This window comes from Cetorhinus maximus, chromosome 38 (assembly GCF_964194155.1).
Source record: "Cetorhinus maximus chromosome 38, sCetMax3.hap1.1, whole genome shotgun sequence".
Lineage (NCBI taxonomy): Eukaryota > Metazoa > Chordata > Chondrichthyes > Lamniformes > Cetorhinidae > Cetorhinus > Cetorhinus maximus.
Genome location: NC_135916.1, coordinates 4,379,552 through 4,403,826, shown reverse-complemented (window position 1 = coordinate 4,403,826; position 24,275 = coordinate 4,379,552). Strand labels below are relative to the sequence as shown.

Sequence of the window (24,275 nt, the reverse complement as noted above, 5' to 3'; positions counted from 1 at the left end):
CGAATGATGACCACGAAATGATTGTGCTAAAAGCACACCTGGCTCCGGAATGTCCTTTAGGAAAAGCAATCCTTCCCTGTTCTCGCCAACATGAGACTCCAAAACAACAGCAATGTTGAGGTGGAAATGGCCTAACAAGCCATTCAGTTCTGGACCAGTCAGCGATGCTCACATAACATGGACAAAAAAAAAGAAAATTCTTGATTTTTGTTTCTAGATGAACTATAAATCTCCAACCAACACTAGTCCCACCGGAAAGCCTCACAGCAACAGCAACCGTTATTTATATAGCGCCTTTAAACAGTAAAACGTCTCAATTCCCGAGAGGCATGATAAAACGAATTTTGACACCGAGAAGCGGATGGAGATTTCCGAACAGATGAATAAAACTGTCGCTGAAGAGGTAATTTTTTAGTGAGCGTCTCCAAGGGGAAGTAGGAAATGCGGAGGAATTTCGGGGTGGATTTCGAGAGTTTTGGCCCAGGAGGCTGAAGGCGCCAGCTGTGGAGCGATGGTAAGCGGGGCTGCTCAAGAGGCGGAATTAACCGATTGTAGAGATCTCGGACGGTTTCAGGAGCTGGAGAACATTACACAGGTAGAGAGTGGCCGGGGCCATGGAGGTGTTCCAAAACAAGCAACAGATTGTTCAATCCCAGCCGTTACTTAATGGTGTGTGGGGAGGAGGGGGCTACGTATTGCAACGAGAATAGAAGTCGTGGAAGAATGGAACTTCGTGTGAATTAGATATTTGGTTAGCTTCATTTTTCTGCAGGGCGATAGATGGGAGGCCCAACAGGAGAGAGTTGTAATGCACATACCTGCAGGCAGCAAAGACAGCGAGAAGGAGACAGGGCTGGAGTCAGCTGAAGTCTAGGGATGGACAAAGGCGATCTTAGGGATGGTGCAGGCGTGGAGTCGAAAGACGAATTCGGAGTCACATATGATGCGAAGATTGTGAGCTGTCTCTGTCAGCCTCAGACAGATGTCGGTGACCAGGATTGAGTTGGTATTTCGGGTATGGAGGGGGCACGTTGGTTTTGAAGTCACTAAGGCGGACAAGAACAGCAGATTCTTAGGAACACCATCACTGCAAGTTTTCCCTCCTTGTCTCATACACCCCACCCTGGAAGTATATCCGTGCTCCCTCAATCCCTGCTCGGTCAAAACCCACTTCCTGCTTCCTATCAGCATTTAGGGTTTAGCAACACATCATGGGCTGCATCGCTCCATAGACACTCACCATCATGTTCTCAAAGGCAATTCGGAATGGGCAAAGAATGCCAACCTCTCCAGAGACACTCACATCCGGGATGATTGCATAATACTTCCGGTTCAACAAAGCAATCCCAATGTTTGAAATGCGAATCCGTATAACTTTTTGAGGATTTTCACCATAATAATCGAATTTTCACCTCGGGAAAATTAGCAAAAATCTTCAATTCAAATGCAACATTCTTGATTCACTCGTATTCCAGGGTATAATGTCAGATTCAACATCTCAAAGTTTGAAAAGAACCCAAACTGAATTATTTTATTCTTTTGCTACAATACAGAAATTGTAACTCTTCACTTATATAGCCTTAGGATTCCTTAGATATGTTATTGAAATTACTGAAATCCCACAAATAAATTCAACTGTGTCATTGATTTGTAAATCTCATTGATTTCCATAATCCAGGACGGCACCGCCGCGCACACACCCCCTCCCCCAGTGCCAGCACTGAGGGAGTGCTGCACTGGTGTTGTTATATTAACTCCCCAGCCAATGACACTTTAAACACCTTTTGCAATCAGCCACTCATTCTTGTTTGCGGGGTCCTGCTCTGATTGACTTTTCCGCATTTCTTCCTGCATTACAGCTGTCACGGCATTTCAATATCAGTTATTTGCCTGTAGAGCTCTTTGGGACGTCCTGGATTCCTGAGCGGCGATTTGGAATTTAATGTGTTGTCTTCCATTTGTTCAAATCAAATCCCGAACTCTCCAAGTGTGGAATCTGGTTCCCGGATGGAAAACCTTTCCTTAGCCCATATCAAATCCCATTGAGTTACCAATGCGCTGCTGTACATGAGGTTCACATGGCCCATTTCTAATGGCTCTCTTCATTTCTTCCACCACAGCTCCGTCCATAAAACCTGTGATCACATTTAACCAACCGACTGGGGTGTATTTATTCGGAGAGATGGTGACAATCACCTGCACTGTGACTGAAGATAAGCACGATAAAGTCTTCGAGTTTTACCGGGGTATTGAACTTCTGCACGATTCTAAAACTGCCACACAGGACAGTTTTGATACAGTTCCCTTTGGGGCTATATACCGAGGAGGGCAGTACAGGTGCCGATATAGAACATCCATCAACAGTCGCTTAATTGTTTCCCCAATGAGCGAGGCTGTGACCGTGACGATAGCAGGTGAGTGATGCCAAAAATCGTGTTAATATATCTGTTCTCCGCTGCTACTTCCACATATCTATCTTTTACTGATTATATCAAAATCATACCTTGAATATTCGGAGAGGAGGATACGGAACGCTGGTCTGTTCGCCCGGCGGATAGTGTCACTACCTCTGAACCTGAAACTCCGGTTCTGCATCCCACTCCAAACAGGTCGGTTGTGAGCTTGCAAGTCCTTCCAACATCCCCCTACAGCGGGGAGTGAATGAGAGGCTCCTGGTCAGGTATGATGTATATTGCCGCTCCTCTGGCTTCAGGCCAGCCACAGATTCCACGAAAAGCAAGCTAAGGAAAACAGATGTAAGCAGATCTACCTCCGGTGTCTCTGGACACGGGAAGCTTTCTAATTCTAACTGAACTCTTGGCTGGGTCCTTCAAAGCCTAGTTTGGGTGAGAGTGACAGTCAGCAGCAGAAGGGTTCTGACACTGTAGGGAGGGAGTCAGTAATGTCCTGTGACGTCACAGTTTATCTCAGGATGGCGTGAGGCATTTTCTGACGTCACAGCGGCGCTGAGTGCGCCCACCATTGCAGAAATCACATCATCTCCCAGCTGAACGCTGACTTCTCCAATCATGAGGCCTCATGGCTCATAATTCCCCACAAGGACTTCCATTTCGGCTGGCCCATCACCACTAACTGCTCTAACTTAGTTTGCTCACATTCCCATCTGTGTCTGAAGGACACCCATTGAACCCAACTCCTGCAACACTGAGCTCTATAATCTAGGCCGTCACTCCCCCCTGTGCCCATCCCTAATTGCCTCTGAGAAAGTGACTACCAGCAGGCTTCTTAAGCCTATGTACATCTGGTGTATCGGAATAGAGTTCCAAGGATTTTGTTCCATCTTTCTGATAAAACGTTAAAAAAGACGCTCACCTCCAGCATATCAATTGGACATAAAATATCCAAGGGCTAAAACCTCGACGGAATGACAGTGGGTAATTCACCTCAAAATCCTGCAGCCAAATATTTAACTTTGAACCGACATCCCTGCAACAAAAATAAACATTGTTCTGGCACAGGAAGGTCGGAACATAGGAGAAGCCGTGGGTCATTCGGCCAGTCGAGCCTGTTCCTTCATTCAGTTACATCCTTGCAGATAATCTACTTGAACGCCACTTTCTCGCGCTCTTCCCATATCACTCAATGTCATTACTATTCATAAATCCAATATTCTCTCACTCCCTCATTGGTGTTTGTTACAACTTGCTGGGTACAATATTTCCTGCTAAGGTTTGCACATTACAGCAGTGACGACACTTCCATAGCAGTAGGTGGCGTTATGAGTTTCTGAAAGACGCCTTGAAGTGATTTTTTTCTTCATAATTTTGGAATCAAGCCCCCACCTCTCCCTTTGTGGAATCTTAGATGCGAATGTGTACATTGTCTTTCGACACAGATCAACTAATGTTGCTGTTACCAACATTGACGCTACATAAGATTCTCTGGCCCATTTAAAATTGTTCTGCACATTTAATTTACCACAGATCGGCTAAGAAAGCCATGGATAAATCTTAATCAATGGACAGGGGTGTATGTAATAGGAGAGACGGTCACCATGACCTGCGCTGTGACTGGAGATGATCGGGCGAAAACGTTCTCTTTTTACAAAGATGCTGCACTGCAGAACCCCTGGGAAATTGAAACAAAGGGCAATATGGGAACATTCCCGGATGCTGTTGAAAGTAGCGAAGGCCTATACCAATGTGAATACGCAATTTCCATCAGAGGTCGGCATTTAACATCCCCAAAGAGCGAGGCTATGACCTTGACGACCACAGGTGAGTGAAAGGGAACAAAGATTGTTGATGTGTCCATTCACCGGGATTGGCATATTCACAAATTCAGATTCTTTCCTCAAAATTAAACGGCCAGTGTTTGGGTAGAGGGCATTATGCGAAAACCAGGGACTTCATTGTTCTAGCCCTGACACTTTTCCTGAAAGAATGGGCCCTGAATTCACCCGCTGGGCATCAACTACCACTACAAGTGTTGAAATGGGAAGGGGGGAAAGCAAGAGGAGGGTGTGAGGGGAGAGTCAGCAACTGAAGGATTCTGTCACTGGGAGAGGGGCTGTCCATTGGTCAGTGAGGTCACACTCTACCTCGTTATTTGGTTCTGCTCTATCTGACGTCATACTGGGACCGAGTGTCCAACGCCGACCACTGAAGGGATCAAACAAGAGAAAATCCCCATTCCAAAACCCACATGCGGTGGGGGATCACGTACCGAACAAGCCTTTCAGCGTTTGTCTTTCATTCTCCACATTGGTACTGGCACTAAGTGCCTTTGTCATGGACGATCTTCATTCATGTCTTTACCAAGGCTGTAGCACGCTACACTAAGTCAGAAGGCTGTGTGATCAACTCCCACTCCAGTTTGGGCCAAACACACATCCTTACAACCAGATCACTGAAGGAAGAATGACGTTGATAGTCCCGTCATTAGATGGTTTCAATTAATAGGATCTTGTTCTTCTCAATCTACGGGTGCGAATCATCGATTACCATAATAAATACAGTTCCATCGTACTTATCAGCTGCAGAGCTGTTAGGGAAGGCCCGAGTCCGTGATTGGCGTTTAAATTAGTGTTTACTTACCTTCCATCCTTCATCATCAAATTCTGATCTCTACATTTGTGAATTCTCAAACACTTGTAAACACGTTGTCTCGACACTGATCAATTAATGTGTTTCCAACCGACTGCTGCTCAAAGAATGACACTGATCCATTTCTAATTGTTCCTTAAATTCATTTTACCACAGTACCGCTGAAAACCTCAGTTATATCTCTTGATCAAACTGGCCCTGAATTAAGCCGCTGGGCATGAACTAACAGTGCAAGTGTTGCGATGAGAAGGGGAGGAAAGCAGGAGGAGGGTGTGTGGGGACAGTCAGCAGCTGAAGGATTCTGTCACTAGGGGAGGGGCTGTCCATTGTTGAGTGACGTCATGGTCTACCACGGTATGGGGTGATGCTCTTTCTGATATCACAGTGGGACCGACTGGCCAACGCCGACCACTGAGGCGGTCAAACAAGAGAGACTCCCCATCCCAAAACCCACATGGAGTGCGGCATGATGTACCGTCCAATTCGTTCATCGTTTGCCTTTCATCTTCCATGATGATGCGGAAACTGCCAGCAATCGTCAACTTCCCTCATGTCCTTACAGGGAATGCAGCACGCTACGCTAAATCAGAAGGCTATGTGATAAACCACAACTCCAGATTTAATTCCATAATACAGGATGTCTCTTATGCACTGTGTCAGTACTGAGGGAGTGCTACACTGTCGGCGGTAGATCTATATACTCTAGGAGTTGAGCTCCATAATCCAGGCCGACACTATACCCGCCCCGCATCCCCACCACCCCCCCCCCCCCCCCCCCCCCACTTGCCCACACCACCACCTCCTGCCCCGGGTGCCAGTGCCGAGGGAGCGCTGCACTGTCGGAGGCAGGTGTGTATGCTCTTAGTCTTGAGCTCCGTAATCGAGGCCAACACTCCCCGGGTGCCAGTACTGAGGGACTGTCCGAACTCTGCTATTGTTAATGTTCCTCTCCGCAATTTCATGTTGAGTTCACACAGACAGCGGAATTATTGCCAGTGACCTCAGTAGGAACCTGGCTTCAGTATCCATGGGCCAAACACACATCCATAAAACAACATCACTGGAGGAAAAATCACGTTGATTGTCCCGTCCATGATTGATTTCTGTTCATGGGATCTTGCTCAGCCAAAGTCTGCCAGTAAGAATCTTCGATTACCATAACGAATACACTTCAGCCGGGCTTTATCAGCTCTAGAGCAGTTAGGGAGGTCCCGAGTCGCTGCTTGGCGTTTAGAAATGTGTTTGCTTAACCTCCTTCCTTCGTGATCAAATCCTGATCTCTACATTGGTGCATTGTCACGCACTTGGAAACATGTTGTCTCGATACAGATCAATTAATGTGTTAAGAACCTATTGCTGTACATGCGAAACCTCTGATCCATTTCTAATTGTTTCTTCAATTCATTTTACCACAGATCCGCAAAAAATGCCAGTGATATCGCTTGATGAAACCACAGGGGTGTATGCAGTAGGAGAGACGATCACCATGACCTGCACCGTGACTGGAGATAATCGCGAGAAAAGGTTTCATTTTTATAAAGGGCATCAACAGCTGCCCTCTAGTCCAATCATCACAAATACCAACACTTTAACATTCCCGAATACAAGTCTAAGCCACAGTGGACAATACCAATGTCAATACAGAGTTACCGTCCAGAGCAGGCAGTTCGATTCCAAAAAGAGCCAGGCTGTAACGGTGATCATAGCTGGTGAGTGACAGGGGAAAAAAGATTTCAACATTTCTATTTATGGCGTGGGTATTCTCAAATAATCATTATTTCATTCACTTTAACAATATGACTCGTCTCAAATAATCGGGGAGAGAGTGTAAATGACCTGCGATCTCATCCCACAGTTGAAGCCGATGGGGTTTGAATTCACCCGCTGTACGTTGAATGTGATCGCAGGGGCTGGAGTGGGCAGGAGGGGAAGGCAGGAGTGTGGTCTTAGGGGACAGTCAGCAGCTGAAGTGCTCTGTCATTGGGGGAAACTGGTGTCCATTGGCAGGATATTTCAGTGTCTTAATTGGGATTGGATAAGGCCCGTTATTACGTTAAAGATACCTTCCACACCTCGGTGTCTGAATGGTACCTTCATGCCCATGTATTGGCTGTATTTCCATACATTGATAATTCGATGTGGTTGGACTATCTCAACAGAAAGAAAAAAAAACATATCTACTTTGATGGCACCGTCGCATGATTTATAAGGCAATGGGATCAACATTCACTGCAGCTCGTGAGCTCCACAAATGTAGTCCGACACTCCCCCCAGAAGCTAGGACTGGAGGAGCGGTGCGCTCTCGGAGTAGATGCATACATTACAGGTACTGAGCTCCACAATCCAGGCCGACACTCCCCCGCTGCCAGTGCTGAGGAATGCTGCACTGTCGGAGGTAGATGTGTATATTCTGTGCCTGAGCTCCATAATCCAGGCGGCACTCCATCTGGTGTCAGTGCTGAGGGAGTGCTGCACTGCCGGAGGAAGATGTATATACTCTAGGATTTGAACTTCATAATCCAGGCCTACACTCCCCCGGTGCCAGTACTGAGTGGGTGCTGCGCTGTCGGAGGTAGATTTATGTATTCTAGTACATGAGTTCCATAATGCAAGCCTATTCAGTCACTCTTGGTAAGTGAATGAAACGTGTTTCACATTGTTTAACAACCTCAGAGAGAGACTTTTTGTTCATCTCATGTCTTCCCACACTGACCCATTACTGCACGTGTCACCATTAATCCAGTTCCCTTTGAAAGTTCCTGTTGAATCTGCTTTCATCTCACTTCCAGAGAGAACACTCCAAGTTCTAACAAACTGCTGCACTAACACACATTTCCTCATATCCCTTCCGATTATTTTACAATCACCCGAAATATATGTTATCTGGTTACTAAATATTCTACAACTAAAAACCATTGTTCCGAATTTATTTTATCAACCCCGAGATGATTTTATAAAGCTTTCTGAAAATTTCAATTAATCTCCGTGAACGACGATTCAAATTCCCAGCTTCTCCGCTCTCTCTCCATGCCAAAGTCCCACCTCTCTGAAAACATTCTGGTCAATGTCCCCTGCCTCTTTGACAAGGCATGTTTATCCTCCCCACATTGTGACGCCCATAACTGGACACAAAATTCCAAATGAGGTCTAACCAGTAAAATAACGGCAAAATCCGGCGGATGCTGTAAATCTGAAATAAAAACATAAAATGCTGGAGGGCTCAGCAGATATGGCAGCATCTGTGCAGATAGAAACAGAGTAAACATTAAGCACCTGTATGACTCTTCTTCAGAGTTCAAGAGGGTTTGTAGAATTTGGAGTAAAGTAGAAGGGCACGGATAAGTGGGAGCTCAGGAGAGATTGACAAATATGCTATCGATACACGTAAAATGGCGTGTTAATGGTAGCGTTGAAGACTAAAGAAGTTGGTAATATTGTCAGAAAGATAAGAGAGCAAAATATTTTAATGGCAGAACAAGTGTCAGCACACTGAAAGCAAAACAGGTTACATATCGCCCTGTGGAGCAGAGGGCATGGGAAATACGTGAAAATGGAGGAAGGAGTTCATGGTCTGAGTTTGTTGAACTCAGTGTTGAGCCCAAAAGTCTGAAAAGTTCCCAATTAGCACTTTCTTACCTTGCCTTTAAGAGATTATTAGCACAATTTTAGTCTTTAACACTACCACTACTTTTCCTTTTGTTTTGTGTCCATGACAGCTTTCACCTTCCCATGTCCCTCTATTTTGCACCAGCTGTTCCACCCCTTTCCCTAGATAATCCATCGCATTCCTAATTCTCTTTAACTTTGAAGAACTCATACGGTTGGAAAGTTTCGCCCTGTTTCTCTATCCACAGATGCTGCCTGAGTCATGGCAGCATTTTATATTTTGATATGAGGGCTAATCAACTCTTCATGAAATTTTACAATCAGTTTTATTTTGTGAGATTCATTTTTTGACAGAAGCCAGTATTGAATTTGGATCCAATCGTTACTACCTCTTCGATTCCAATTCCAGATCCTCCAGAACCATACATATCAGTGGATCCTAGCGCTGTTGATCTGGGTGGAGCTGTCACATTTAACTGTACAAGCCCCGGGGACAATCCTGCCATCGCATTTTACCTGCACAGACAAGGGGATGCGAATCACTATGGTGTCAAGCCTGCTGCTTCAGGGGTCAATTCTGTCACCTTCACCATCAGGGATGTCGATCACTCTGAGATAGGAAGTTACACCTGTCGGTATGAAGCACTGATTAACGGAAGAAATCTATCCTCGGGTCTGAGTGATCCTGTACACATCACTGTAACAGGTCAGTGGGATTCACAGTTAATGTATCCATCCGACCGTAATACAAGGTGTTGCTGTTTTTTTTTTCAATTTGTGCCCTTTCCTCACTACAATAACTAACAAACTTAACAATTCAAACTGGATTGGAAATGAGCGCAGCATGTTCTCATCTCCCATGTGCTGCACTGACTCAAGGAAAATTACACTTGTTCCCATTAGCCTGGATTAATAGAATAATTGACAGGTAGTAGGTTTGCAGTTAGTATTCAGTGGACGACTTGAGGATGCAATGACGCTAGTAATAAGTCGAACAATTGCAAATGAGCCTTCTTCTGCGTCATTCCAGCGGGGTTATTGCCACGGCCCCGCGTGACCACTCCTTCCCCCCCTCCCCCCACTCCCCGCCCCCCCCCCCACCCCCACACTCCCCCCTCCCACGCGCCGTCCTGCAGCCCCATTGCTGATTGGCTATTTTTGAAACAGTGTTCGCGAGTGCACCATTTAGGCATGGGAGGTGTCAGCTGTGGCTCAGTTCATAGCACCCTCGCCTTTGAATCAGAGGGTTGTGGGTTCATGTCCCACTCCCGGAAACCAAGAACTGTGATTGTACTCGAAAGAGTTGCAATCTGTGACTGTTGATAACTCGAAAGAATTTAGACATGGAAGGGAGACGGGCTGCGAATACCAAAGGCTGCGGAATGTTATCCAAACAATGAAAAGCCGAAGGAGAAACACCTCAAAATGGATCAGCAGCGTGGGAAATGCTGCACCATCTGACGTGGGAACAATCTTAATTGGTTATATAATAGGACGGTTCGAAATACTGATGGAACTTGATAAGATAAACAGGGAGCAGTTCCGTACACTGGCGGGCGAGTTTCTAACCAGGTAACACAGATAAAAGATTATTTAGTAAGGAACAAGTTTTCTTGTGATCCGCAACACCGTGGAATACGATTCTGCAGTTTCCAAGATGGAAATTAAAAATCTTATTGGAATAATGTTACAGGGCGATGAGGAAAGTTCGAATGGGGTTGGAGATTGGGAATAATTGACCCTGTCCTTCATGTTCTCGGCACAGGCACAATGGGCCAATAGGCCCCCTCCTCTGCCGGTTAATTTTATGACTGTCACTTCATCTTTCTCTCTCTCTCTCTTTCTCTCTCTGTCTTTGTTTTCTAAGGCACTCTAGTCCCACTTTTTGTCTTGCATTAAGTTGCAGCTTATTCCCTTTGTTGTAGAAGCTTTTCATTAAAACTGTCCTGATCTGTCCCTTTCTCTCATTCAGAAAAGAAACATGTTGCCCTGGCTGTTGGTATCGGTGTTGCTGTGGGTGTGACTTTCTTCCTTGCTCTGTTGGGCGTCTGCCTCTGGAGGAAAGGTAGGTCAGACCATGTATAGCAGTCGGTCATTAAAGATGAATTGACATATGTAACTGTCGACTCTTGATTACCAATATGATCCAATTCCCTAAACCACCCAACCCCTAACCTCCGGCATTAAATTTAGGACGCTCCCAGTATGAAGGATGAATTAGCCAATCGCAAAGGCCGGGGTAGAAATTAACCTTTGGCGGAATGGCAAGACAGGAAGGTCACATCGACCACCTGTCAGACACTTGGTTCAATAACCAGCGGCATTGATTTCACAAGAGCTGAACAGATTGCTGGTTCATGATGCAGGCCTCAGCCACACCGCTGCGTTTGGGCAGCCGTCCAGGGCACATCACCCAGTTAGAATTGTTCCTTGGCTGGGGACAGAATGAGCAGAATCGCTTTGGGAAATCCAACATATTCAAATGTCTACCCGAACACTCTGAAGTTAAAAAGAATGGAGGGAGAGCTCAGGGTGATGATTTTATGCAGGTTGTTCAGAGAGTAAATGGTATGGGATCTGAAACATGGCAGTAAATTAGGGTTAGACAAATAGAGGCAGTCTGCAGCCGCTGGGTCAGATATATGTAAATTATTCAAGAGTCATCAGGCTAAGAAATAACACCAGCTGCTATCCTGGTTTCGAACGTCTTGGAATCACTGACAAAACATGTGGATGTAGCAATGAGATTGGAGCACTGTGCACACCTTGTGGGGGATGGTTGGAGCCTCTTTGAACGGCCTTCCTTATCTAGAAGACTCTTGCCTTTGAAATTCAGCAAAAACCCATGTCACCATGTGAGGCCTCACACCACTCTGCTTCCTAAACCCCAGCCATTCGCCCCTTGGGTAACTCTCCCTAAATTAATTGTGATTTTTTTTAATCTCCCGCGCCCCTCCACACCACCATCACGTTGCCCCCCCACCACCACCCCTCGGCGCTCATTACCGTTAATTTCATCCACTTCATGAGTCTCACTAACTGATCAATGTGCACTTTCCATTAAGAAATGTCTCCACACGCAAGTTCCTCACCTCAATTCCCTGAGAACCAACACACGGGCCTTCAAATCACTCAGTCGATGCGCTTATTAATACGGTTGCCTTGAGGAAATGGCCTGTCTTTTCCCAGCCCTCCGTATCGAAAGTCTGCGTCATCAATAAAGTGTATAAAGGTGTTGGTCTTCTCCCTCCAATATGTCCCCATTGCTCCCTAACCTTCATGGTCAAAGATTTCCAAACAAGCTTCCGTGCAAACAATATACCAGACTATTCTGGCCTGAATGTTAGAGTGGCTTATTAGCATTTCATACCTTCCTGGATCTCTCCATTCATTAGCGGGAAGGCAATTGCTTAGATTGCTGTCCTGTATAGACCTTCCCCCTGGAACTGCTCTCTGCCGTTCCCTTTCCCACCCTGATCATATCAGTGAGTCCATTGACTTTCTCTCCCTTGGGTGCATGGCCACCTCTGCCACAATCTGATTTCTTTTTTACTCCTTTCGGCGAAGTGGGCGAAGCTCTCTAGGGCAATAATTAGTACCCACACCCAATTGCTGTTGTGAAGATGGTCGTGAGCTGCCTTCTTGTGGTGTAGGTACACCACAGTGCTGTTGGGGAGGGATTTCCAGGATTTTGCCCCAGCGACAGTGAAGGAACGGGAAATAAATTTCCAAGTCAGGATGGTGAGTGGCTTGAGGCGAACTCCCAGGTGGTGGTGTTCCCACGTCTGCTGTCCATGTCCCTCTAGATGGCAGCAGTCGTGCGTTTGGAAGATGCTGCCAAAGTAGCCCTGGTGAATTCCTGCAGTGCATCTTGTAGATGGTGCACATTGCTGCAAATGTTCGTCAATGGTGGAGGGAGTGAATGTTTGTGGATGGACCCAATCAAGCGAGCTGCTTTGTGCTGAATGGTATAGAACTTTTTTGAGTGTTGTTGGAGGTGCACTCATCCAGGCAAGTCGAGAATATCCCATCACACTCCTACGCTGTAGATGCAGGATAGGCTTTGGGGAGTAAGGTGGTGAGTTATTCGCAGCAGGATTCCCAGCCTCTGACCTGCTCTTCTAGGCAGAGTATTTATTTGGCTGATCCAGCTCAGTTTCTAGTCAACGTTAACCCCCAGGATGTTGATAGAATGATAATTGAGCGCTGGTAATGCCTTTCCGTCCTGTGGCATGTTCCACATCATTACCAACACTCTTGAGAAATATGTGGTAACGATTCCTCTTTATAATATCCACTAGCTGTCCCATCCTTGGACACCTCAGCTGGAACCACACGCTGATTCGGATTAACAGGCATTGATACACTTTGAGCGAATGCATGCTCCAGATTAACATTCGCTGACTCCAGTTCCTCAGAGCACTGTCGTGGTGCTCATCTCTCAGTATCGAAAAGTCAGGAGGCCCGACGCAAACATGCGTGTTTCACACTTGACAAATATTTGTTTTCATAGAATCATGATTTTTTGTTATTTCTTCGTGGGGTTTGGGCAGCATTCGCAAAACCAACATTTTTAGACTACCACTCATTGTCCTCACTGACTCTCAGGCGGTATTTAACTACCCAGAGCATCGCTGTGGGCTCTGCAGTTGCATCTCGGCTAAGCAGGACAACAGGGTGATTTCTTGAAAGAGCATTGTTGTACAAGATGCTTCATTTAAGGGAGGTTCATGGTCAACATGACTAATTCTAACTTGCTTTTTATTGCAATTGTATTTCATAAACTGAACACCAAGTTCCAGGGCTGCGATATTAACTCACAATTCCCGACCCTTAGCCTAGTATTCTTAATTTGGAGCCCAGCCAACCAACCACTATGTCACCATTCATATTTCGATTGGCAATGGGGAGCACAACGACTTTCACTGCTCTTGGATTTGTTTCTGAAGCTCCTATTCCGTCCTCGGCTTCTTAACATTATGTTTCCTTCACAGGGAAGAAGAAAAGCAATAGCGAAACCAGGTGAGATCTTTAAGTGGTGCATTTAAATGACATGTGACCAACATAATGATCAGAACCCAATGTTCAGCCAATTTGTATTCTATATAAGCATTGCGTCTTTTTAATTTGAAATATGTGGTCTGTAGCTTACATTCTCACTACAATGGAGAGTATGTGTAAATACAGACTAACAAACAGCTACACGCATAAAGTGACACGTGCACACACTCACGCAATCATACCAGAAGGCGCGCAGAGATAAGGAAAGACAGGCGCACTCACAAGCGCACTCTTTCTCTCTCTCTCTCTCACTCTCTCATACACATTCGATTTCTCTCGCCCTCTCTCTCTTTCGCACCCCGTGTGCATTATTTATATCTCACACTCATTTAAAACATGCAGAGCACAACATGGTGATTCCGGGGATCCAAACCGGGACATTATGCGTGCGGAAAACACCACCTACCACTAAGCTACATGACCCCCTGCACCTCTTTGATCCACTGGACTGTTGACGTTTATACAGGGGCGGACTAATGAGTTGACCTTTCGAGATACTTCTGCCATTTAGTCAATGCTTGTGAACTAACTCCATTTTTCATCTCAGGGGGCCGTGAGTCTGTGGAATCACCTTGGCCAGAGAGCAGTGGACGTTGAATAAGCTCAAGGCTGGGTTAGAGAGAGGGTGTTGTTCAAAGGCAATGATTAAGAGGGGTATGTGGAGGCGGGAGAGGGGGCGATGGGGTAGACAGGAAAATGGAGTTCAGTGCACATATAGGCCAACCATGTTCTTATGGAATGGCGGAGCAGTTTCCAGGGCCGAATGGCCTGCTTTTGCTATTAACCCCCCCAGGGTAATTAGGGATACGAATGAGGAGCAAGGGTCGGCCATTCTGCCCCTCGAGCCTGCTGCGCCATTCAATACGATAATGGATGATCCGATTGTGACCTCAACCCCACATTCCCAACCACCCCGGACCCCCTTGTTAATCCGGTGTCTATCAATCTCTGCCTTAAAAACATTCAAAGTCTCTGCTCCCCACGCCTTTTGAGGCCGCTCCCTGCGCGGCCTCTCTCGCGGTGCGAACGCAGCCTCTCTTTCAGCCAAGTACAGGTTTCATTCCCTTCAAAAACTCTGCCTTAATTCTCTGTAATAATTCTGGGCTTGAAACAGTTTAATGGAAACACGCTCCTGGCCATCCAAACAGGAATGCTTTTACACTTAACACGGGAATCACGCCTGCAGTAATGTCAATATCTTCCTCAAGTACTTAATGACACGGCTCATATCAGATCAAGTGACTAACTGACCATTTGTTGTTTGAAGGAACGCGGCGCCCTCTGGAGACGAAATCAATGAAAACCTTACATGTGAGTTCTGTTTGAAATTACCACAGCCAGAATTATCCTTTGTGTTCAGCGATTTGACAGCACTTTATGAATAACAACCAGCAGGAAATTGTAAGGAGGTTGTAGAAAACTTTGAAAATGAAACCTTAAAATTGTTAGGGTAGCAAATGGATCAGGGATTGCAGTTATACAAATTGCTAAATGAAGCGATGAAAGTTATCTCTCCTTTCACACTCCAAGCAGGTCATTTCTAAAGGGGTAGAGTTCAAAAGCAAAAAAGGTGAAGTGTCAAAACTTGATTCCAGCAATTGGTACTGGGTACAATGCTGCTCAGCGTAGGATAAAACAAATGTACAGAGATGCTTGAGTGGGTTTAACATATTTACAAGGATGATCGAAGAAGGTCTAACGTTCAGCAGGAATGTAATATTGCTGGGTCTATCTCCATTTGAAAAGGGGAGACTGAGGAATTTTCGAATAGAGTTCTTTGAAACATAAAGGAATGTTTCTGGCTGGGGAGAGAGCAAACCAGAGGTCATTAATGTGGCACCCCTTAAGTAAATCAATAGTGTATTCTGAAGATCTAATTTGAAAGAAAAAAGAAGGCTGTATTTATATAACAATTTACACAAGCAATGGACGCCTTCAAAGCGTTTTGCTAGTGTTAAGGACATGATTGTCCCGAGAGGGTTCTCATTAGAATCATCGAACTTTATTTACCGGCTGCAGCAGCAGTTACAAGCTTTCATCAAGCTCCACAACTAGGAGAAAAACTCCCACTCTAAGGTTTCCTGCGCTTCAAGTTGTTTCGTTCACACAGTCACGCGATGCTATTCAACACAATGAGTCTTAAAGCCACAGTCAACACATTCCTCAAAGATACAATTACTACAGCAATCAACATACTGATGTTTGATGTTTTCTACTGTGTCAGAACCGGGCGCCATTATGCGCAAATCAAACTCCCACAAACAGCAATATGAAAATGATCAGATATTTTGCTTTGGTCGTGTTGATTGTTTGGTAAACATTGCCTAGGATACCAAGGAATAATTCCCCGACTCTTCTGCGAAACACCTTCCCGGGATCATTTTCATCTGCCAAGCCAGCAGATGGAGCATTGCTTTGCAGTCCTATCCATCTGTGCCCCCTCAGTACTGCTCTGGAATGTCCGCTTTGTTTTCTTGCCCTGAAGCCCGGGAGTGGGTCTTAAACTCGGAATTTTTACCCAGAAATGCTGGGATTGTGGAACACGCCACCCCTGGGAGTGGCCGGTCTGAATAATTTTTAAAGCTTTAAAAAGGAGGCTGGGTGAAGTAGGAGTGATGAGTTTTGGTTATACTGACTGGCCAAATTGAAGCATAGAAACTTAGAAAATCGGAGCACGAATAGGCCATTCGACCCTTCTAGCCTGCTCCACCATCTGACCAAGCCCGATCCTTTATCTCAACACTCCCACCATTACACCATAGTCCCGCACTCTCCCCATTCCGCTTGAGGCCTATAGTCTATAAACCTAGTTCCCTCTTAAATAGATTCTGTGAGTTGGCCTCCACAGCCACAGTAGTAGAGAATTCCACAGTTCCACCTCACCCTGAGTGAAGAGGATTCTCCTCATCTCAGCCCTAAATGTTCTACCCCGTACTGTGACATTATGACCCCTTTTCACACCAATGTGGCACTTGTGATGTTGTTAAACACAACGAGCCACAAATTGTAAATCTGCTCCCCAATCCCGGTGAAAGCCCTGCCCAATCCATTTCCTGGATTGTAGAAGAAAATGGGAATGAAACACGAATTTTGGGAGCGTATTCGCTCCCTCACTAGCAGTCAATGTACTATTTGCGCTGGTTGAAGATTAGTTGCCCCTATGTCTTGGCAGTAAGGGTAACTTAATGAAGCATCATCGTGAAAATTGGCATATCATGTACATCCAACACTTCACTGAAATTGGCGAATGTTGTCAGCACTTACTCATCAATATGCTGTTGTTTTATTTAGACGCTGTTCTTAACCTACAAACAAATCCGAAGAGAGATGTAAGTTGCAATTGGGGCTGTGTCGCTGAGGGGCATGTGCGGGGGATGGGGCTGTGCAGGGGATGGGGCTGTGCGGGTGAGGGGCTGTGCGGGTGAGGGGCTGTGCGGGTGAGGGGTTGTGAGGGTGAGGGGCTGTGCCGGTGAGGGGCTGTGCGGGTGATGGCCTGTGCGGGTGAGGAGCTGTGCGGGTGAGGGGCTGTGCGGGTGAGGGGGTGTGTGGTTTAGGGGGTGTGCGGGGGATGGGTCTGTGCGGGTGAGGGGGCAATGCGGGTGAGGGGGCGTGCGGGTGAGGGGCTCTGCGGTTGAGGGGCTCTGCGGTTGAGGTGCTCTGCGGTTGAGGGGCTCTGCGGGGGATGGGGCTGTGCGTGGGATGGGCTGTGCGGGTGAGGGGCTGTGCGGGTGAAGGGCTGTGCGGGTGAGGGGCTGTGCGGCGGACGGGGCTGTGCGGGTGAGGGGCTGTGCGGGTGAGGGGCTGTGCGGGTGAGGGGTTGTGCGGGGGATGGGGCTGTGCGGGTGAGGGGCTGTGCGGGGGATGGGGCTGTGCGGGGGATGGGGCTGTGCGGGGGATGGGGCAGTGCGGGGGATGGGGCAGTGCGGGGGATGGGGCAGTGCGGGGAATGGGGCAATGCGGGGGATGGGGCTGTGCCGGGGATGGGGCTGTGCGGGGGATGGGGCTGTGCGGGTGAGGGGCTGTGCGGGGGATGGGGCTGTGCGGGGGATGGGGCTGTGCGGGGGATGGGGCAGTGCGGGGGATGGGGCAGTGCGGGGGATGGGGCAGTGCGGGGGATGGGGCAATGCGGGGGATGGGGCTGTGCGGGGGATGGGGCTGTGCGGGGGATGGGGCTGTGCGGGGGGTGGGGCTGTGCGGGGGATGGGGCTGTGCGGGGGATGGGGCTGTGCGGGGGAGGGGGCTGTGCGGGTGAGGGGCTGTGCGGGTGATCGGGGTGTGCGGGGGGTGGGGCTCTGCGGCTGATGGGAGGGCCTTGTGGGTTGGGGTGAGTTGGCGGGTGAGGGGCTGTGCGGGTGAGGGGCTGTGCGGGAGAAGGGTGTGTGCGGGTGATGGGGGTCCCTTGCGGGTGAGGGGGTGAGTTGGTGGGTTGGGTGGAGTGTGTGAGAGTGAGGGGGCGATGTGAATATCCTCGGATGCTCTCTTTTATTTTGCTCATTCAGACTCGGAGACTGATGTGAGCAATGTATTCCTGCATTCACCCGCTGCCTCCTTTTTCTGCTTTTTAATATCATAATCCTCTAGTCCGGAAGCAATTTTTTATTCCTAAAATGCACTTTCAGTCACGGTTTTAACGTGTATAAGATTGCCACCCGAATGCATGCGGGGAAGGGAATCTAACGGATCAATGTTTGTCTCAGTGGATTGAACAGCCGATCCTCAATAGGACCCGAATCTTTGAAACTGATGTGAAGAGTTGCTCCCTCTGCAGGACATGAAGTGAATTGAAAGTTCAGATGATGTTATTGCAGCTGTACATCTTAAATAACCCCCATAGAACAGGATAAAGGCACTGTACAGCAGTTACTGTTTCACTTGTGGTTTGTGTGAGGAATACAAGAAACAATATTATCGAAAAAGAGTCATATTTCTATTACCTAGCCAAGAACAAGCGTGAAATGCCAATGACTGACACCAGGCGTTATTGTATCCAAGTCTGAATGCTGAGTTGCCCTCTATTTTAAATGCTTTGTTGATGAACGCTGGACAAATTATCGCTGGGTAAGATGGTAGCTGTACAGGGCATTGGTGAGAGCACGCGCGTACATCTCTGGTCTCCATACTTAAAGAGGGACATACTTGCATTGGAAGGAGTTCAGAGAAGATTCACTAGGCTGATCCCTGGGGTGAGGGAGTTATCTGATGAGGAAAGGTTCGCATTTACACATTTGCGTTCAGGCGAAAGAGAGGTGATCTGATTGAAACCTGGAAGATACTAGGAGTTGCAGGGAGTGTGATACGATAAGTTACTCAGAGGATTCCTCCCCTCCTGTCGGAATCTAGGGCTGGAGGCGGGTGCAGAGATTAAAGAAGAATGTATCCCATTGAAAACGGAGATTAGAAGCAAGTGCTTCCCTCAGAGGGTCGTTGGTCTGTGGAATTATCTCCCCCAGAGAGCATTGGAGGCTTTGACATTCAATATATTGAAGGCTGAGTTAGATTGAATTTTGGCTGGCAAGGTAGTCGAGGGTTATGAGGCGAGGGTGGGGGGCGGGCGGCAAGAAGATGGACTTAAGGGCACAATCAGATCAGCCATGGCCGTTTCGAATGGCGGGGCAAGGACGAGGGGCCGAATGGCCTACTCCTGATCCTGTTCCTTATGTTGGTATATTCTTCTGGTGATCGGGATTCGGCCAATGTACATCCCCCAAGATTCCCTTCCCATTGAAGTCAATGGAACATGAGCGGATGATCACTTATCGCCTTCGTTCAGGTCGAAAATTCCTCCCGTTTTTGGAATCTCCTGTTTCCCTGCCTTTGCTGGCGAGTGCCTTCTTGTTAGTACAAGAAACAGCTTCCCTCTGTGCCAATAGCTTCACTGGGAAAAGTAACCGCGAGCAGACAGTCAATGCCCTTTAACATTGTGACTTGCTCCCCTTTAGCAACTGTTCGCAGGATCAGCCCCGCTGTTGAGTTTTTGCCTCTTTCTGCTACCCTTCATCTGCTGGTAGAATTTCGTGAAATTTTATCAGATATTAAGACAATTGCTTGAATTTCTGACCAATTGCAACATTCCTTTCAGTGTCAGCGTCAGAGAGACACCAGCCATGCCCAGAGTGAGGACTTCACCCTTTACGCAGCGGTGAAGCGGTAGAAAAATTCCAGGACACCCGGGCCCACAGCGAGAAGCCCAGCACGGATCAGCCCAATGACCATGACCATGTCTCCCATTTCACTATTATGCAAGGAAACTCTTTGTTTACAGATAGCATTCCTGAGGTCTGCAAGCTAATGGCGAAGTGCTGCCTCTCTTCTGACGTTGAGTTTCAATCATGTGCCAAATGAACTAACATCTTGGAACATAGGAAATAAGAGGAGGCCGTTCAGCCCCTCTAGCTTGCTGTTGGCGAATTATATCATGGCTGTTCTGTCGCTATTCATTTAGCTGTCTTTCCTGCATCATCTTTGGCGGCCCCTGCATAACAAGAAAGGAGTTCCCAATTTCTAATTGGCACTTCCTGGTATTATTCCTCAACTACCTAGCTCTCTTTTCACATTTATATATTCTGCTGTCTGGCGTCTCCGATTAGAGCAAATGGTTTATCTGTCTCCAATTTATGAAATTGGTTTAACACTGCAACCATCTCAATCTGACGACGCATCAATATTCGACCCTCACGGGAACAGGAATCGAGCCTATTCTCATCATTTAACACCCTGGGCGAGGGGTCAACTGTGGTGCACCCGCTTCAAGATCAGTGTCTCCATCCTGAGGCGCGGTGACCAGAACTTAACACATTCAATCCAGATGGGATCTTACTGTGTATATGTGCACCTGACGCTTAACGTCGACCCCTGTTGCATTCCCAGCGTCCTTGAGAGAATTTGGACTGCGCCGCTGATCCCGCACCGCTCAGGCGCAAATTGCATAACTTGCCCAACCACTGCCGCGACCACCACACCCACCCCACCACCCGCCCCCCATCCTCCCGCCCCCAGTTGGAGAATGTGAAATCTCAACTAATCAGGAGAATGGGGATAGGGGAAGGTTTGATGCCCAATTTAGCGAAGGTTTACAGCACCCACCAAGCGCTAGGTTAGTAGAAGCGGAGTTTATGATGTAATGAAGCCGCTTATTAACCCCGCACATCAAAGACTCGATACCCCAGAGTGTGGGGAACTTATAATGGGAGATGAACGGAAATCATTGCTCCTCCTTTCCTGCTACATCCACCCCCCCCCACCCACCCCCCCGCCCCCCCCAACCCCCCAAACCAAACAACAAAGTAACAGGAACTTTCCATAAAAGGAGAGAGATTTGAATCTCTGTCCCTGGGCGGGAAGCCCCGCCTGAGCCGGGTGCCAGAAGGAAGATGCGGGAAGATGGACCAGGCGATGCCTAACGAATGGGATTGTTTTCTTTCCGCTGCTACCAATGACCTGTCCTTTTACAACTGTCTGATTGCTCCCTGCCTCCGCCAGATTTCCCTCTTTACGCTAAAGCGAGGAAATTCCTATCGCCCAGAAACTAAACTCCAAAATCCATTTCCATTCCAGAGTGGGTTGTTATTGATGTTTACTTCTCGGGACGGGTTCTTTATTTTAATGTCATAGTTATTTAAGATGCTTTGGTGCCTTTTTAATGTTATCCCAGCCTGGTTGTAAAACAATCTCGCGCTTTCAGTTTCTCAATAAATACATTAAATATGAGGATTGAGCTGGTTCTGGTTTTACTCCAGTCACGGGAAGATAGAAATGGGATTCCATCCGGATCAGCTCTCAGACCAGAATTTATATTAACGATATAGACCTTGTTGTTAAAAACAATATTTCTTAACTGACACGACATGGAGCTGGGAGGGAGGGTCCGCACTGATTTGGACCACAGCACATTCCACCACATATCAATAACCAGGCAGAGTGGACATAGAACAGGCGAATGGGCTTCAACAGTGATGCGGCGGCTTCAATACTGTTTGGTAATAAAATAAAACACAGCGGGACATGGTTACAGGAGCAGGAGAAGATCATTCGTCCCATAGAACCTGATCTGATTTCCCTCTCCTTTACCTGGGGCTCATGCCCAGCCTCCTCCCTCCCACCACAAGGTCGTGGGGCTCGCACAGCCTCTACCTCACCAAGGCCTGGGGGCCTACACTTTCCCCTCCCCCCTTCCCCCCCTCGGAGTCTGGGGCTTAACCACATCCTACTCCACGGCCAACCACCCCCCACCTCCCCACACCCCCGCACCCCCGCCGAAATGCAAAAAATAAGGATGTCAGCTTTAAGCACTACCTTTCCATTTCAGGGTGACCCCAGAATTGTGAGCAGCCCGGAGCAGGACCAGATGGTTTGTCCTCAAGGGGTCCAGCCAGTTCTGACCAACCCTTTTTCCGCCAGGGCCTTTCAGCTCTGTGCACTGAGGAATTGAAGAAGCGGAGATGAGGGAAGGGCCAGGCTGACAGGGACAGAGAGAGAGAGAGAGATGTGTTTATTGGGGATGAGACCATCAAAGGTCAAATGAAGGAAGCATTTGGCTGAAGCCTGTCTCTTTTAAAAGACGCACAGGAATGTCGGCTCATTTAAACCGTCAAAGCCACTCTGTACGGGTTTCTGTTTAATGTCTATAATAAACATTTCAGATTTGCAGCATATAACGTGGAGATGCTGGGGATCGAATCACGGGATGCCGAAGCATGTGCTCTACCAGTGATTTCTAACTGCACCTGTTTGTTACTCTGTGGCGCCTTAGTTTATGCAGGGGGGCGGGGGGGGGTGGGGGGAGGTGGAGTAATTAACCCTTCCAGATGTTTCTGCCATTGAGTCACCGTTTGTGAACCGACTCTATTTTTTTTCTCTCAGAGGGTCGTTAGTCTGTGGCAGCCTCTTCCTCAGAGAGCAGTGGACGTTGCATATTTTCAAGGGTGACTTAGAGAGTTTGTGCTGTTCATAGGCAATAGAGTCGAGGGGTTTGGGGATGGGTTGCAGGTAGATAGAAGATTTGAGACCACAATCAGATGAGCGATGTCGTTATGAAATGGCGGAGCAGGTTTCAGTGCGGAATGGCCTACTATTGCTCTTAAACCCCACCATCCCCAAGTTAATTGTGGATGCGAATTACGAGCAGGGATAGGCCACTCTGGCCCTCGATTCTGCTCCACCATTTAATAATATCACGGCTGATCTGATTGTAACCTCAACTCTACGTTCTCGCCCCCCCGCACACCCCCCATAACCTTTCACTCCGTTGTTAATCAAACATCTATCCACCTCTTCCTTAAAAATATTCAAAGTCTCTGCCTCCACTGCCTTTTGAGGAAGAGAGTTCCAAATACTCATGGCCCTTTGAGATTATTAAAAATCTCCTCATCTCTGTCTTAAATGAGCGAACCGTTATTTTCAAAGTGTGAGCCCAGGATCTGAGTTCTCACACACGCTCGCCAGATCCATCTTGTCTAGACCCCTCAGAGAGAGAGGGAGGGAGCATGGTGGAGAGAGACTGAGTGAAGAGCCCCCTTCGGAACCTCACAAAAACTGAGTGCTTTCCAGTGAATGAATTAATTTTTAAAATACACTCACTATTAGTTAGACACTTGCTTCACTGTCCCTGGATTAATTTTTGCAATTCGGCCTTTCTAGAAGGATGTGACTGGGAGCTGGGCAGAGTCTACATATCGGAGACCCCCAGATCCTGTGTCTATTCACCCCCACCCCCACCTCTGTTTTATTAGCTCTGCCCCTCTGTACCCCCTCACCCACTCCCAACTTTCTCTCTCTCTCTCTTCACCCATCTCTCTTATTGAGGGAGAAAGATGGAGAGACAAGAGGCTGAGAATTTTACAATCAGAGATCAGTGAAGTGAATTAAATTGGCTGCTGGGCCTTTACATTTAACCCTTACAGCACTTGCTCTCAGACACAGGCCCTGTGTTCTTGGTAAATTAGACCCGGGTCCAAGTTCTGGCCTTTTTAATTGGGCTCTGAAAAGTTCCTGCCTTCCCTTTTTAAATAATAATTCACTGTGGCCATGTTTTATATTGATCAATGATTTACTGAGAGAAATGGGGGCTGTGGCGGGTGGGGGTGGAAATGGGAGCAATCCTCACTCAGCCCATCAGTAAACTGAATTCAGGGAGTGTAGCCACGGCTGCAGTGCAGGACAGGCTGCAGGCCAGATAGGCATAGCATGATCCCATGAGCAAGGTGGTGTGAGCCAGGTATCCTTCCCCCAGACCCTGAAAAGGCTAATCTCCCTCTTTAAAACTTGGGAGGGGGTGGGGTTCTGATTGTTTTACAAAACTTTGGAAGGCTTCAGAGAAATGAGTGAGTGCAATTCAACCTCCCTCCCCCTCACTCTGCTCCCATTCAAATTGATCATCTGACCTTCAACACTGTAAACATAACAATCAATAAACAATATAAAAAATACAAGCCTTTACACAGCGCAGCGTTTAGAAATTCAATTCCAGGACTACAGAAACCTTGGAAATTCAATACATCAATGTTTACAATTGCAATGCACAGCAGGATCCCACAAACATCCCCA

General features: G+C 47.3%; 1 protein-coding gene across 1 annotated transcript in view; it reads left to right on the top strand.

Annotated features, from left to right (window-relative positions):
• LOC144672522 (Fc receptor-like protein 5) overlaps window positions 1-24,275 on the top strand; it is a 374,607-nt gene that overhangs the window by 285,660 nt on the left and 64,672 nt on the right. The window contains exons 6-7 of the mRNA XM_078534366.1: window positions 3,945-4,238; window positions 6,482-6,775. Of these exons, the coding sequence (XP_078390492.1) occupies window positions 3,945-4,238; window positions 6,482-6,775 (588 nt within the window). The remainder of the gene's footprint in view (window positions 1-3,944; window positions 4,239-6,481; window positions 6,776-24,275) is intronic.